Below are 12,678 nucleotides of genomic sequence, written 5' to 3'. Positions count from 1 at the left end.
TTAGCTGCTATGCTAATGAGAAATCAGCATTCGGCCAAATGAAATGTAACGCTGACGCAAGCGGGCGATGGTGCCCGTTACCGTGGTAACCACACTCAGGCGTTAGCATCTCCGCGCCTCAGACAAGAATGAGACAGCTTTTATCGGGATTCTCGCCGTCTGTCTCCGGCCTCGTGGCGTGGGGGCGGCGCCCATACGGAACCTTCGTTCCCTGCGACTGTCAAGCCGCCACAAAGCCGACAAAATCCAACCCCCCCCCCCAGAATCCTCTGGGGCCGCCGCCGCGGAGCGACGCGCCTTGTTAGACCTGATCTGTCACCGACTCGCTCGGTCTGGATTATACAATTAAAACCAAACTTTCCTCTCAAAGCTCATCAAAGCAGGAAGACCAAAGAAACTTCCCCGGCAGCGGGAGCGTAAACACAGTCGTTAGCGTCTTTTATTCGTTAGCTTCTTCGGGTTATTTACTGTCGTTTCCTCTCCTCCGCCGGCTCATTAGCGCTTCTCCGTCGAGGCTTTTCCTCGGAGCAGATTCGCTCCGGTTGCTCGGGACCAGGCGGATCTCGGGGCATTACAATGCTAACGCTTGGGTTGTTGCGGCGGCTTCTGCAACAGCTCTTTTCTCTTTGATTCCTTAATCCGCTTGTAAAACACGAGCAACGCTTCCGCCTTCGGTGATGTCAGTTGATCCTCCGACGTGTGAGAAGTTTTCGGTTGTTTCGTTCAGTTTCCACCAACGTTGCCGACTTCTGACGACGGAAACAATGCTAACTTCAAAGCCAGGCTAACTTCCCGCCACCAGGCTCTTCCTGTCGGAACGTTGGAGCGAAATTCAAAGACAGTCGTCCGCAGAGCGAGCGATGCTAGCGCACGCGTGGGAACCTTAGCTGTGTGCGTTAGCTGTAGCATGAGAGATAGAAACCAAACCATCAACCTCAACGTCTCGACATTTTTTGTCGCCTGTTCTGAGCTCAGATCCCAACGCGGGGTTCCGCTACATGTTAGCTTCCCACAGCTGGTAGCTGCGGCAGCGTCCTGATTCCCCACCGGTGGCGGATGCACAGAAGATGCTACAAAGCTGCTAGCTCAGCGTTTGCTAACCGTCCTGTAATTACGAAGGCTAGTGCGTTTCCGAGCTGACGTCAGCACAGCGAGAGGGAGGAAGGGCATCATCAAGGGCGCGGCTGGAATCTGCCTCCGGATCTGCTGCCTCCATGCCGTTCTCGCTCCTCTCTGCGCTGCTTCCCTTTGATGTCCGCTGTTAGCGCTTAGCCTCTCTTACAGGACGCCGACGCGATAAGAGACGAATTTACTGGTGTTTATTCAGGACGAGCTGCGGATTCATGCTAACCTGGAGCTTTTGAGGCTAAGCTCCGCCCCCCAGCGTTATTTATCTCCTCCTCCCGCTCTTCCCGGCGGCATCAAGGTCACATTCCTGGTCTGGGATCGAGCCGGCGCCGACCCGCGAGCAAGAGGGTCCTGTGGAAACAGGAAGGACCAAAGTCCTTCCTGAATAAAAGGAATCTTGGTCATGCTAACACAGGCTAGCGTACGTCTGGATAAAAGAGGCAGGAGGGAGCTTCTATAGCACCTCCTCCTCCTTCTCCTCTTCCTCCTCCTCTTCCTCCTCCTTATCCCCCTCCTCCTCCTCCTCTTCCTCCTCCTTCTCCTCCTCCTCTTCCTTCTCCTCCTCCTCCCCTCCCTCCTCCTCCTCCTCCCCTCCTCCTCTCCTCCTCCTCTTCTTCCTCCTCCTCCCCCTCCTCTTCTCCTCCTCCTCCTCCTTATTTTTAATCTGCTGCTGAAGTGGGTGATAACGGATGTTTTGTGGGGACTCTGCTGCTCTGGGAAGATCACGGTTTCTATGCCGACCTGCAGGTGCAGGAGGAGGAATTAGCATCAAAAAGTTCGGTGAAACTTCCCCAAAGATTCGTGGAACTACCGATAAACAGGCCCCAACCTGTAATTAAACTCCGATCAGCTAGACCATAATTAAAGATCCCCTTATCAGTTTTCTTTGAAAACATGATAAGAACCTTTACAAATGACGCAGGAGCTAGCTTCTCCGGCGCGGCTCCATTTTTAGCCTGGAGGAAAATATACGCTACATTTCCGGATTGCCAATGAGGTGACACTGTTCTTTTGTTTGCTTCGTGACTTCCTGCCGTGATTTTCCTCCCCCCCATTCTAGCGTAGCCGTCGCTGTAGCATTCACGTTGCCTGAGCTAACAACTCGACAACATAATTAGCGAAGTCGTAACAGCGGCCAATTAATACTCAACGAGCATCAACAGGGAGGCGAAGAGGGCCGAGGATCTTCTCTTTTATGGTGTAAGTTAGCGTGATACCCCGAAGCTACAAGGCTAGCATTGTGAAGAATTACTTTGAAACCAAAAACCACTTATTGAATTTATTAATTTTTCCCGTGAAGCTAGAAAAGCTAACAGACTGGAGCTCCAAAAGTTGCTACAGCAAAGCACTTCCTGTTCCTGTCAGGTGATGTGTGACCTCATCCTGCTCCACTGCTCTGTAAAAAAACTAGCATTTTTAAAGCTAGCCACTAGATCACATGTGTAAACAGGCGATCCGTAGCCATGACGACCACCAGTAGCATCTCAACTGTCAAGGGGTCAAAATTTGACGCGAACAAGCAAATCTCGGGATTTTATCTGCCGTTTGCGACCGTTTCCCGCTTGCGAACGCCTCCGATAGCATCGTTTATCGGCAGAACTGGAGGAGAATCAGATTAATCCGATCGCTCCGTTACCAGGATGGAACCTTCCTCCCGGGAGTGAAGCTGTTTAGATAAAGAAGCACGTGAATGCTCGTTGACGGGGGGGGGCTGAACCGTCCTAAATCACATTAATCACCTAAAAAAAATATATATTTCCAGTTCTTAATGAAGAAAAATTACAGACCCATGGCTGCACCGCTTGTTAGCTAAACAAGCTAGCCTCTCCATCACCGATCAATAACCGTCAGGCCGGCGGGCGAGAGAAGGCGCCGCGGAGCCTTAAAAGACGAAGCGTTCCGTGGAGTCTGCCACGGTTCTCCGTCATCCTGGAGTCAACAACGTTCTGCCGAGGAACTTCCCAAACCGGCTCAAACCGGAGAAAAACACGCTAGTTTTTACTGCAGAGACCTGCTAGCAATAACAAGCTGGATGTGCTCACTTTTATGGCTAACTTTTCAAAGTCGAGCCCCCGCCGAGACCAACTCTGCAACCACGGCGCGACCCCAAGACCAGGGTGGGCGGGGCGTCGGAAAACAAAAGTTCCGATAAACACGGCGAGCCGCGCCGCGGCGCTAATCGAAAGTCTGAGGGGGAGAACACAAACGTCAGCGGTCAAACGCAGAAATTATGCATGCGGAGATTAAAGTGCTCCTCGCTAATGCTAAATGCGACCCGTGCGCTCATTTCCATCTCATTCTGCAGCTGGCTATGCTAAACTGAGAAGGCTAAGCTAATAACGTGTCCTGCGATTTCACCTTGGATTATTCAGAGTTTGGGGTTTTCACATTCACACCAGCTGAGCGTCGCATTAATGAGGGGAAAGAGAAGCGCGGCGCTCCTCAGCTGTGGTCAGCATGCTATCCGACCTCGCGGCTAATGTCAACGTCGTGACGAGCTTTGGACTATTTGCTTGTAGCTTGGAAACTTGTGGTTGCAGCACCGATGCTTGAGCCAACTTTTCCAATTAAGAGCCTAAACTTTAGCAACTTTAGGCTCTGAAAGCAGCAGGAAAGAGAGAACCGACGGTCCACATCAAAGCAAACGTCCGCCCTGATGCCAAACATCAAAGGAAACGGTGTCAGATCCAAAGGGCTGTTTAGCTACAAACCTCCTGATGGGATTAATGCTAACAGAAAATGACAGAAAGTCCACATCGATCTCCTCGGCTGAAATTAGCTGATTGTTTGAGCTCGATTTCAAGCCGACGACATTTCAGGCGGTTTAATCGCGTATTGATCTGATCACAAAATAGCTGCAGCCGTGTGTCAGGCCCGTTGAATCTGGGATAGCGTCCAGGCTAATGGGCTAGTTTGAGCCCTGACGACGCCCTCTGCAGGTCGCCGTGTCTCCAACGTGCTCCCACCTGTCACGTGACCGGTGAATTAACCCCAAGCTAACACTAATTTGCGGTTGGAGCCACGTCAGGAAACTTATTTCTGAACATCTCACGCAAGCTAACGACGGAGGACGTCGGCCGCCCATATGGCGCCGCTCACGCCGCTGTCAGACTGTTAGCAGCGGGGAGGTCAACAGCACGCGGCGCCGGATTTAGCCCACGTCTAACCACGATAGTCGCCCGAAGAGCGTCGGCAAAGTTTCAACAACATTTGGAGATATCTGCTTCCTCTTTCCCAACTCCCCCGTCCCGATCTCGCCGTCCGTCGGCCTCGGCGTTGTGATTCCCGCCCGTCCGCTCGCCGCGTCTTCGTCGGGTTTCCATCTAATTTCATCCACCCAGGAAATAAGCGGGAGGACAGATGCAAACAAGCGTAATCAGCCCCCCTGAGAGGCCCTCGCTGATGGGCTAAACAAGCGTCCGCGGTGCCGGCGCCCATTAGCCTCTGCGGCTACCGCCAGCTCTGACAGGGCGCGGAGTTGTTAGCGGTTGCGATATCATTTGAAAAAAGGCTCGATAATTGCCGGCGATGTCTGACAGCTTTGAGTGGGGGTCCCCCAGGAGGAGGGGGGGGGGGGCTCCGAATTGACTGATCTTCCTGGTTTGAGCCTCGCTCGCGCCGCTAGCACGATCAATTTCAGAAATCGCGCTGTCATCGCTGGACGTCCACAAGCCCTTAAAAGTTCTGAGGAATGGTGGACACACGTAAACAGAAACGGCGCCTCGGGGAAACACAAGGACCCGACGTCGGCCACCGTTTCTGGATCCGGATCACGGATACGAGCTAAAGACCACCTGCCGATCAATAGTGATCAGCAGCGATCGATTAATATTGAGCCTCAGTTCGCAGGAACCAATCTGACCCGGATCTGGTCATTAATTCGACCTTCAGACGATGGCCTAAAAGTTAGCGGCCAAACATGAAGCGCTGACTGTTAGCTCGTGTCGGGGGGGTCAAAGAGTGTCTCACGCTTGACCCCCCCACTAGACTCCTTGGTCTGGACGTGGTCGGTGACCCAAGAGGCTAACTGCGTAGCACGCGCAGCTCCTTAATTGAGCGCATGTCTCGTGCAAATGTCCGGCTAGCTTGCAGCGAAGCGTGTCATCATCGTGCTAACTGTGCTGGTCCGGCTCCGGAATCAGGAAGTATGAAACCACGTTCCTGGTGAAGAGAGGGAGGAGGAAGAGAAGGTAGAGGAACGTCCTGGCTTCACCCAGCTAGCATTATTCAAAGGGGACGGCGCTAGCAGAGACATAACCCTTCCGTAATGGACTAGCCTCAAGTGCTAGCTGCACCTTCAGAGATGGGGCGGCGTTCTGTAGCATTCTGACCAGGAAAGATGGCCGCCGCAGGAGATGATGGACTCCTGCTGGGGGGGTCGGGAGAGGAGGCTCATGGGAGCCGGGAGGCCGGAGCTGTGTTCCGATCTCTTCCGTCGAGGACGCGACGGGCTTAAATCTCGTAGCCATCGAACTCAACAGCCGGCGTTACGCCGCGCGAGCGCACATATTCATGCTAATGCAGTGAAACCGCGTCAACGAGCTAACGGGGAATAAAACTCCGAACTGATAAATGATTGGGAGGCGGCTGCCGAAGGCCTCGGGAGGTTTATCGGAGCGATAATTAATGCATTAAAACCCGTCACCGTGGAGCACAAGAGACAACGGCACCATTCTGGATTAGGAATCGCATTAGCCGAAGCTAACGGGTGATCCGGATGACTTATTGCTCGTCAACTTTTTAAGTTTTCCGACGTTGGTTGCCTGGTTGGGAGAGCGTTCCTGGCGCCGTCCTCGAGTCGTTATACGTCCAGTTAAAAGGTTCCTGGCTGATTTGTGGCTGCATCGATCCCGGGAACGAGCGCCGCGGCGTCCATGGCGACTCCAAGCCGGCCGGTCGCAGTTTCCCCGAGGACAAAAAGATGACGGATGGACGAGAGCGGCAACGCGGCTTCAGCGTAATCCTGGTCTTTGATCTGTGCTTTGATCTTCCCATCATCTTCAGCTTTATCTCCCCGTCACATCGCCAGACGGCGCGGTGAGCTAGCCTCGACGGGAAACACAGCTAAAGGTCAGGAATGTTGCCTTCAGACGGGGAAAAGCGAATCCCGAGGGTTGGACGCAGATGTTCTCCTCCAGAACTGGCAGCTAACGCGTCTTTAGCCATAAACAACACATGCTAGCTCGAGTGTAGCGCTAATCCACCGCGGCACGGGGGGGGGTGGTGAAGAGCGACCCGTCCAGCAGGACCCACGGGACCAGCTGGGGCTCACAGTTGGCCCGCGCCCAGAGATGGGATGAGCGCGAGGAAGGAGAGACAATCAGGAGTCTGTATTAATTATGCTGACGAGCTGAATTAGCTACTTCATTAAACGCCCGTGTGAGCCGGTTGATCGCGAGGGTCCCCCCCCCCCCCCACACACACACAAGCCGCTACACGGACGCGCGCCGGCCTTAATTGTGGCTCCTGGTAATCAGTGTTGACGACTCGGCGATCAATTAGGGCCCTGTCCTGAGAGGACGGCGGGGGGTGGTCCTGCGTGGAATTTAGCACCGTCAATATAATAATTCCGCCTGTTAATTAAGGCACAGCGACGCGCGTGATCGCGCCCCCTGCAGTTCCCCGCTGGGCCGGCAGGTGGCAGCAGAGCTCACGTCAACCTGCAGCCTGGATCATCGCTCTTCATCACCGGCTGACGCCTCGATGAGGACGGGGAGAAACCGGGTGTTTTATAATCCAATTATGTCACTGTCGGCCAGGAGCCGACCCCCCCCCACCCCCCCATTTAAATGAGCGGGGGGGTGACGGAGACGAGGCTAATTTTAATTTCATCAGCGGTTGCTCATGTTGCCATAATTGAGTCCGAATATCTGACGCAACGTTGCGCTTCAGCCGATATCGACCCCCCCAGGTGCCCCCCCCACCGCCTCAGGCAGACCTGCAGGTGCCCCCGACACACCTGAAATATTTACTGTGGGGCTGAAGGCTGACGGGTGTCCAAACCCAGAACCATGAAACCGGGTCAGGTGATTAATAGCGTAGCTGGAGGTGGAAAGTAAGATTAGAGCCCCCGCCTTTTTTAAACATTTGGGATGGATTGCTCTCTAAAATCGGGAGTAAATGCCCCCCCACCCTCCCCCCCGGGGCTGAGAGGAAACCAGGGGTGGAGTTTGTCAAATGATACAACAATGATACAAAATTAGCCTTTTACTCTGGCTGGAAACGAGGTCGTCGAACACGTTCCCGCGGCAACGGCAGCGTGAATAAAAGAGCGGGAGCAACATTCATTGTTCCGAGAGCTAATCTCCCCCCCAAGAAATGCGCCCATTTCCACCAAAATGAGGGTTTTGCAGGTGTTTTTATTCATTTTTACAGACTTTTTGTCACAACAAAGCATCTTTTTTTCCCGTCTATTACATCGAAGTATCATTTGAAAGCAACCAAGAGAACCAGCGATGGTTCCACAGCAGGAAAGCAAAGGTCACCCACATGCACCCCCCCCACCCTTATATCACCCCCCCACCACCACCAGAAGCCCCCAAAACTGCAAAATACACAGAAGCTGCAAAGAAAAACGGCTAATTGTTGAAAATCTCACTCCAGGATGGAAAAGTTCTAAAACTCTATGATGTGTCGTTAGCAGAGCTTCAAACGGACCAGTGACGTTTATTCTCGTTAAAAATGGCAACATTCAAGTCTTGCTAGTAGCCAGCACGGTGATTAGCACGTAGGAAGTCAACGGAACCAGGAATCGGCCCGGCTGGAGGCGGTCCGGACTCCGCCCGACCCATCAGAACCAACCATCAAGGTCCACGTGTGCCCGTCCAGTCTGCTAGCATCAGCGGATGATCCGGCGCCTCCGGGCTTCTATTAAAGTCGTACAAAAAAAAAAAAAAATGCTAACGGGCTAGTGCGGCGTAGCGGTTTGATCTGTCGCGAATCGGAGACGTTTAAGTGCGTAAGCGGGTTAGCGAGTGAGTTCTGGTCGGAGCAGCGTTCCAGGGTCCAGGTGGCAGGAACGGACCGAAACCTTAGAAAGATGAGAGAAGAAGCACTCCAGAGACAAGATGAAGCTCCGACAGACGCAGCAGGGCCGTGGGGGGGCGTCTGTCCGCTGCGTCCGTCCGTCCGCCCACCCACCCCAACGCCCCCTCTCATTGGAGGAGCGCCTTGATGCTGGCGTCCTCGGCGCACTCCAGGGCGCTCCTGCCGTCCGGCGCCTTGATGTCTTTGTCGGCTCCCTGCGGAGGAGAGGACACACCAACGTTACACGCCGCCGCCATCGCCGCCCGCCTCTGGCAGACGGGGGGGGGGGTTAAGGTGAGGACGGCGTGGGGATGCTTCTCTCTGGCGGGAAAACGGGCGACTTTTAAAACACGCCTCCGCTCTTTTGTGATCGACGGAAGCTTTAGGGACGGCGCGGCGGCCCGGATCAGATGGGGAGACGAGCGGCCGTATCCTTCCACCGTCTTCAGGTTTGATAAAGTAGCGCCGCGTTTAATTACGCTGCAGACTGGAGCGGGTTCGGGGGGGGGGGGGGCTCCTCCCTCCCGCCCCCCCAGCTCTGGGGAAGTCATTAGCGGCTGGCTCGGGAACGTTCCTGCACAATTCCACAGGCCTCATTTAGACCAGCAGGAAACGGCATCACCCCCCCCGGACACACGCGTGTGTATCCAACAGGTACATCCCATAATAACCCCGATCACCACATCTACTACCCTGAAACAGACAGTTATGAACCGACACGTCTGCCTAACGAGCCCCCCCGACTGAACGATGACGCTCCAGCACCACCACCATCATCACCATCATCATCATCATGGACCCAGGAGCAGGAAGTGAGCGGTAACTCAATGCTTCCGTCTCCCCAAAAGTCCGCGTTCATTTTTAATTCCGCCGCCAGTGGACGGGATCGATTCGTGTATCGGGTCAGAACGCCAATCAAACCTCTCCTGCAACCTCTCTGGGAACGGCGGCGAGTCGGCTGCTCGTCTCACATGATTAGAACCGCCCCCCCCCCGAGGGGCCTCGCGACCTTTCGGCTGCTTGGGGGCGTTAATCCCGGAGTGGGAGCGGGCTGAGCGACACCTGTGGGTTCGCGTCCTCCCATAATCCCCGGCGGGGCTGTGCGCCCAAACACCTGCCGCCAGAAACGGGATTTCAATCCTCTGAATTGTTTCCTTGACTGTGAGAGAGTCCTTGTGGGGGGGGGGCATGCCCTCGCTGTTGCCGGTAGCAACGCCTGTCCAACAGATGCATGGCAGGCTTGTGTAAGCCGAGCACAACTTCCTGAAACGTTCCTCATTTCAACAACGTTCCTCCTCTGGGACCTTTTTCTTGTAGTTTCACGTATTTGTACAAAAGACATTTTCGACATCTATTCGGATTAAATAAATTAAATTCAGATCCAGATATTTCGGCCCAGACGAGGAAGCGCCGCCCGTCCCGCCAGCGCCGTTGTTTAAGGCGCAGGTCCGTCTCGGGGGGGCTTTGGCTCCCAGCGCTGGTGGGGTTCATCAGGAGAAGTGAGTCACGTCTCCCCTAAATCCTGATTAGACATAAACATCTGCTGAGTGAACTGCCAGGACATCAGCTGGGTCCAGAACCCTCACAGGCCCGACGACCCGGCAGAACTGCAGCAGAAACAAGGCGGCCAACTGAAACTCAGACCAACAGGAAGTCCTCAATGAGCCGTGAAGCACGAGAAGGGGCTTGGCCACAGCTCCGACTGGGACATGTGGTCTTCCTCCCACTTCCTTTCGGTTTGACGCGGCTCTAAATAACATCGCTTATGTGCGGGGGGGGGGGGCGATCTCTCTATAAACAGTGGTGGGAAGTGGTGCCCAGGCAAACGTCTCTTATCTCACAATAACTCCTGCATAACGGCAGCGAAGCGACTGACAGAACGTCCGTGGTCGTGTCGCCAGCTGCCCTCTGTCCTCACAGATGTGGCTGCACGTTAGCATCTGTGTCACAGAGGGTTCCAGAGGTACCGCTGGGGTCAGGGATGGAGGACGGGCCACAGCGCCCCTGAATGAAACTGCTTAAAAACACAAAAAACAAAACGGCGCGTTTTGTGGACATTCCATCTCGGCCCGTGCGGAGCTGTGTTAAGGGGCCTTTTGTGCGGCGAGTTAGCTCATCAGCACTCGTGGCTAAAGGGACGCAAACACACGAGCGCTAATCGCAACACCAACCTTTTCTAGCAGGAGCTTCACACAGGCGACGTGGTTCTCAAGGCAGGCACAGATCAGCGGGGTCAGTCCGTGTTTGTCAGTAGCCTGCACAAACACAGGGGTGTATTCATCTGTGCGTTTCATTCATTTCAACCAGTGAGTGTGTGCGATGTCGGCCGCGGCTCCTACGTTAACGTTAGCTCCTGTCGAAATGAGGAACTCCATCACCTCCTTCTGGCCAAAGTCTGCCACGATGTGCAGAGGCTTCCTCCCAGTGTCCAGGGTCCGGTTCACATCTTCGGCCTGAAACGACACATTTAAGCGGGCAGATACGCGTCAATCCTGCAGCGACAACCGAGGAAAAGATGAGCAAAGGGGAAGAGCTGAATTCAATATTCAGAACAGTGTCAGGAGAATTCCGGCAAAAACAACCAAACAATGAGTGAAATCGGGGGCAGATGAGGGAAATGCATGATCAAACCCAGCTCCTATAAACCTTACCCTCAATCAAATGGATGAATAAAGCAACACTGTCGGTTGCAGGTGCAACTACATAAAGCAAAGTGCCTCTGAGGGCAATTGAATCCCCTCAACGATGCTGGTGCATGCACGCATTCCTCTGTTCACCCCAACATTAGCAGCACATGACTGACACTCCTGGGGAAGGCGATGGCAACAGAATCATTGTATAGAAACACAAGAATGGGCTGTGTTAATTAGCATTCCTGGTTAGCTGTCCGTCATGGAGGTCCGAAGCTAAGCGCATCTTTAGCTTACCAACAGGTTGTTTCCGGTAAAAACTAGCCGGGACCACCAAACGTGCTCCAGTTCGATCTTCCCCCAGGCGTGAAAAATGGCCGCATAACGATGCAAATCCAGACAAAAGCGTCTGGTTTTCCTGCAGTATTCGACCATTGTGGAAGTAGCGCTAACTACGCTAACTACGCGTTTGCTCTGCAACAGCTTCCCTTAAACGCCGTAAAAAGCAACTAGCCTGCCAATAATATGAGATAACGTAGAGATAAATGCTGGATCGAATCGACAACGTTATTATTCCTGATTCTGTTGTACCCAGCTACGATTAGCCACCAGGCTGTCATGTCTGCGATGGATACTTTGTCGTTAGCTTAGCGGCCAAGCGGTCATAAAATGGTTAACGCGGAGGAAAAAGGAGTCAAATTGCAGTTTTCTTACCGTCACTAGTTTGGATTTGACCTCGTCCAGGTCTCCGGTGTTCAATGCCCACATCAAATTCGTATTTTCCATCCTCCCAGGTCTCTCGTTCCCGGTTCTGTTGCGCTTCGGGGTAGTTATCAACTTCAATGATGGGGTGGTCAAAGTTAGCTAGCTAGCGCTGGAAAACGCTTCCACTTACACAGTGAAACCGGATATTATCTAGCTTTGGTTGGAAAAACGCAGTTTCGGATGAATTCGGAATGTAAATGGGACGTCTTGGCGAACGAACCCTGAAAAAAAGACTCTTAAGAAGTTTCTGAAAGATCGTTGGGGGATCCGCCTTTCTGCAAGCCGGAAGTGATTACGATGCCTTTACCCGGAAGTTCACGTTTCCTTTTTAAAAAAATGTAACCAGCTTTTGTGCGTGTAAAAGTTATTTTATTTCAATAACAATTTTCCTGACATTCAAATGGGAAGTTCTTTTGAATCCATTCTTTTGTAGTCGCGGTTGTTGTCTATAATTAAATCACACGCGGTCGATAAAATATGCCTTCTTGATAGCACTTCCGGTTTACAGATCGACCGCAAAAGCGGAAATTCCAACGGTAACATGAGCGAGCGTTTATTTTAGCTTTTGTCTTTTGCTTCTGTCAATTATACACTGACAGGAAAAACCTTGCCGCAGATTACAGTCTACAATCCTGAACGTCCAATGCTGTAACAAGGAGAATAAAACAAAACAGAAGTGACATAAGGAGTAATTAAACAACCTGCAATGAGTGTTGAATAAAATTGTTGAAATACATTTCTCATGCCATCTACTCTCGCAACTCACCTTCTGCTCATACAACTCCTTCCTCTCCGAGAGAGGCATATATTGTTCATTATTCAAAGATTTTCTACATTTTACATTTATTCCCATTGTGTCAGGGAGCTTGCACACACATCTGCAGAGTCCACAGTGACTGTAGGTATGGAAAAAAGCTGAAGTAGGCCTGATCAGCCTGACTATCAGACTCCAACAAGACTAGCAGAAGTGATCTGACAACGGTCCTCGTGATACACGATGATGCTTTACTTGAATGCGTTTGGTGCAGCAGGTCGTTGTTGTGGGGGTCCTTATGGGAGCCAGAGCAATCAATGCAGCACCTGTTGGCGCCCCACTCTCAGGGCTGCCTTCATTGTCATTGGACCCTTG

General features: G+C 52.8%; 1 protein-coding gene across 1 annotated transcript; it reads right to left on the bottom strand.

Annotated features, from left to right (window-relative positions):
• Positions 1–7,467: 7,467 nt before the first annotated feature.
• Positions 7,468–11,861, bottom strand: mtpn (myotrophin). The gene is made up of 4 exons (XM_003972713.3): positions 11,499–11,861; positions 10,494–10,607; positions 10,326–10,409; positions 7,468–8,369 (listed from the first exon to the last, which is right to left on the bottom strand). The coding sequence occupies exons 1-4, from the start codon at positions 11,568–11,570 to the stop codon at positions 8,283–8,285; spliced, it is 357 nt and encodes a 118-aa protein (XP_003972762.1). The 5' UTR covers positions 11,571–11,861; the 3' UTR covers positions 7,468–8,282.
• Between the last annotated feature and the right edge of the window lie 817 nt (positions 11,862–12,678).

The sequence above is a fragment of the Takifugu rubripes genome, chromosome 18 (genome assembly GCF_901000725.2).
Source record: "Takifugu rubripes chromosome 18, fTakRub1.2, whole genome shotgun sequence".
Lineage (NCBI taxonomy): Eukaryota > Metazoa > Chordata > Actinopteri > Tetraodontiformes > Tetraodontidae > Takifugu > Takifugu rubripes.
The sequence above is the reverse complement of the archived record's forward strand: the minus strand, read 5'-3'. Positions and strand labels throughout refer to the sequence as shown.

Coding starts and splice junctions, on each gene's coding strand:
- mtpn (XM_003972713.3), bottom strand. CDS start 11,570: ATGGAAAATACGAATTTGATGTGGGCATTGAACACCGGAGACCTGGAC. Junction 10,608..11,498: donor TCAAATCCAAACTAGTGACG/GTAAGAAAACTG, acceptor GTGTCGTTTCAG/GCCGAAGATGTGAACCGGAC. Junction 10,410..10,493: donor CGACAGGAGCTAACGTTAAC/GTAGGAGCCGCG, acceptor GTGTTTGTGCAG/GCTACTGACAAACACGGACT.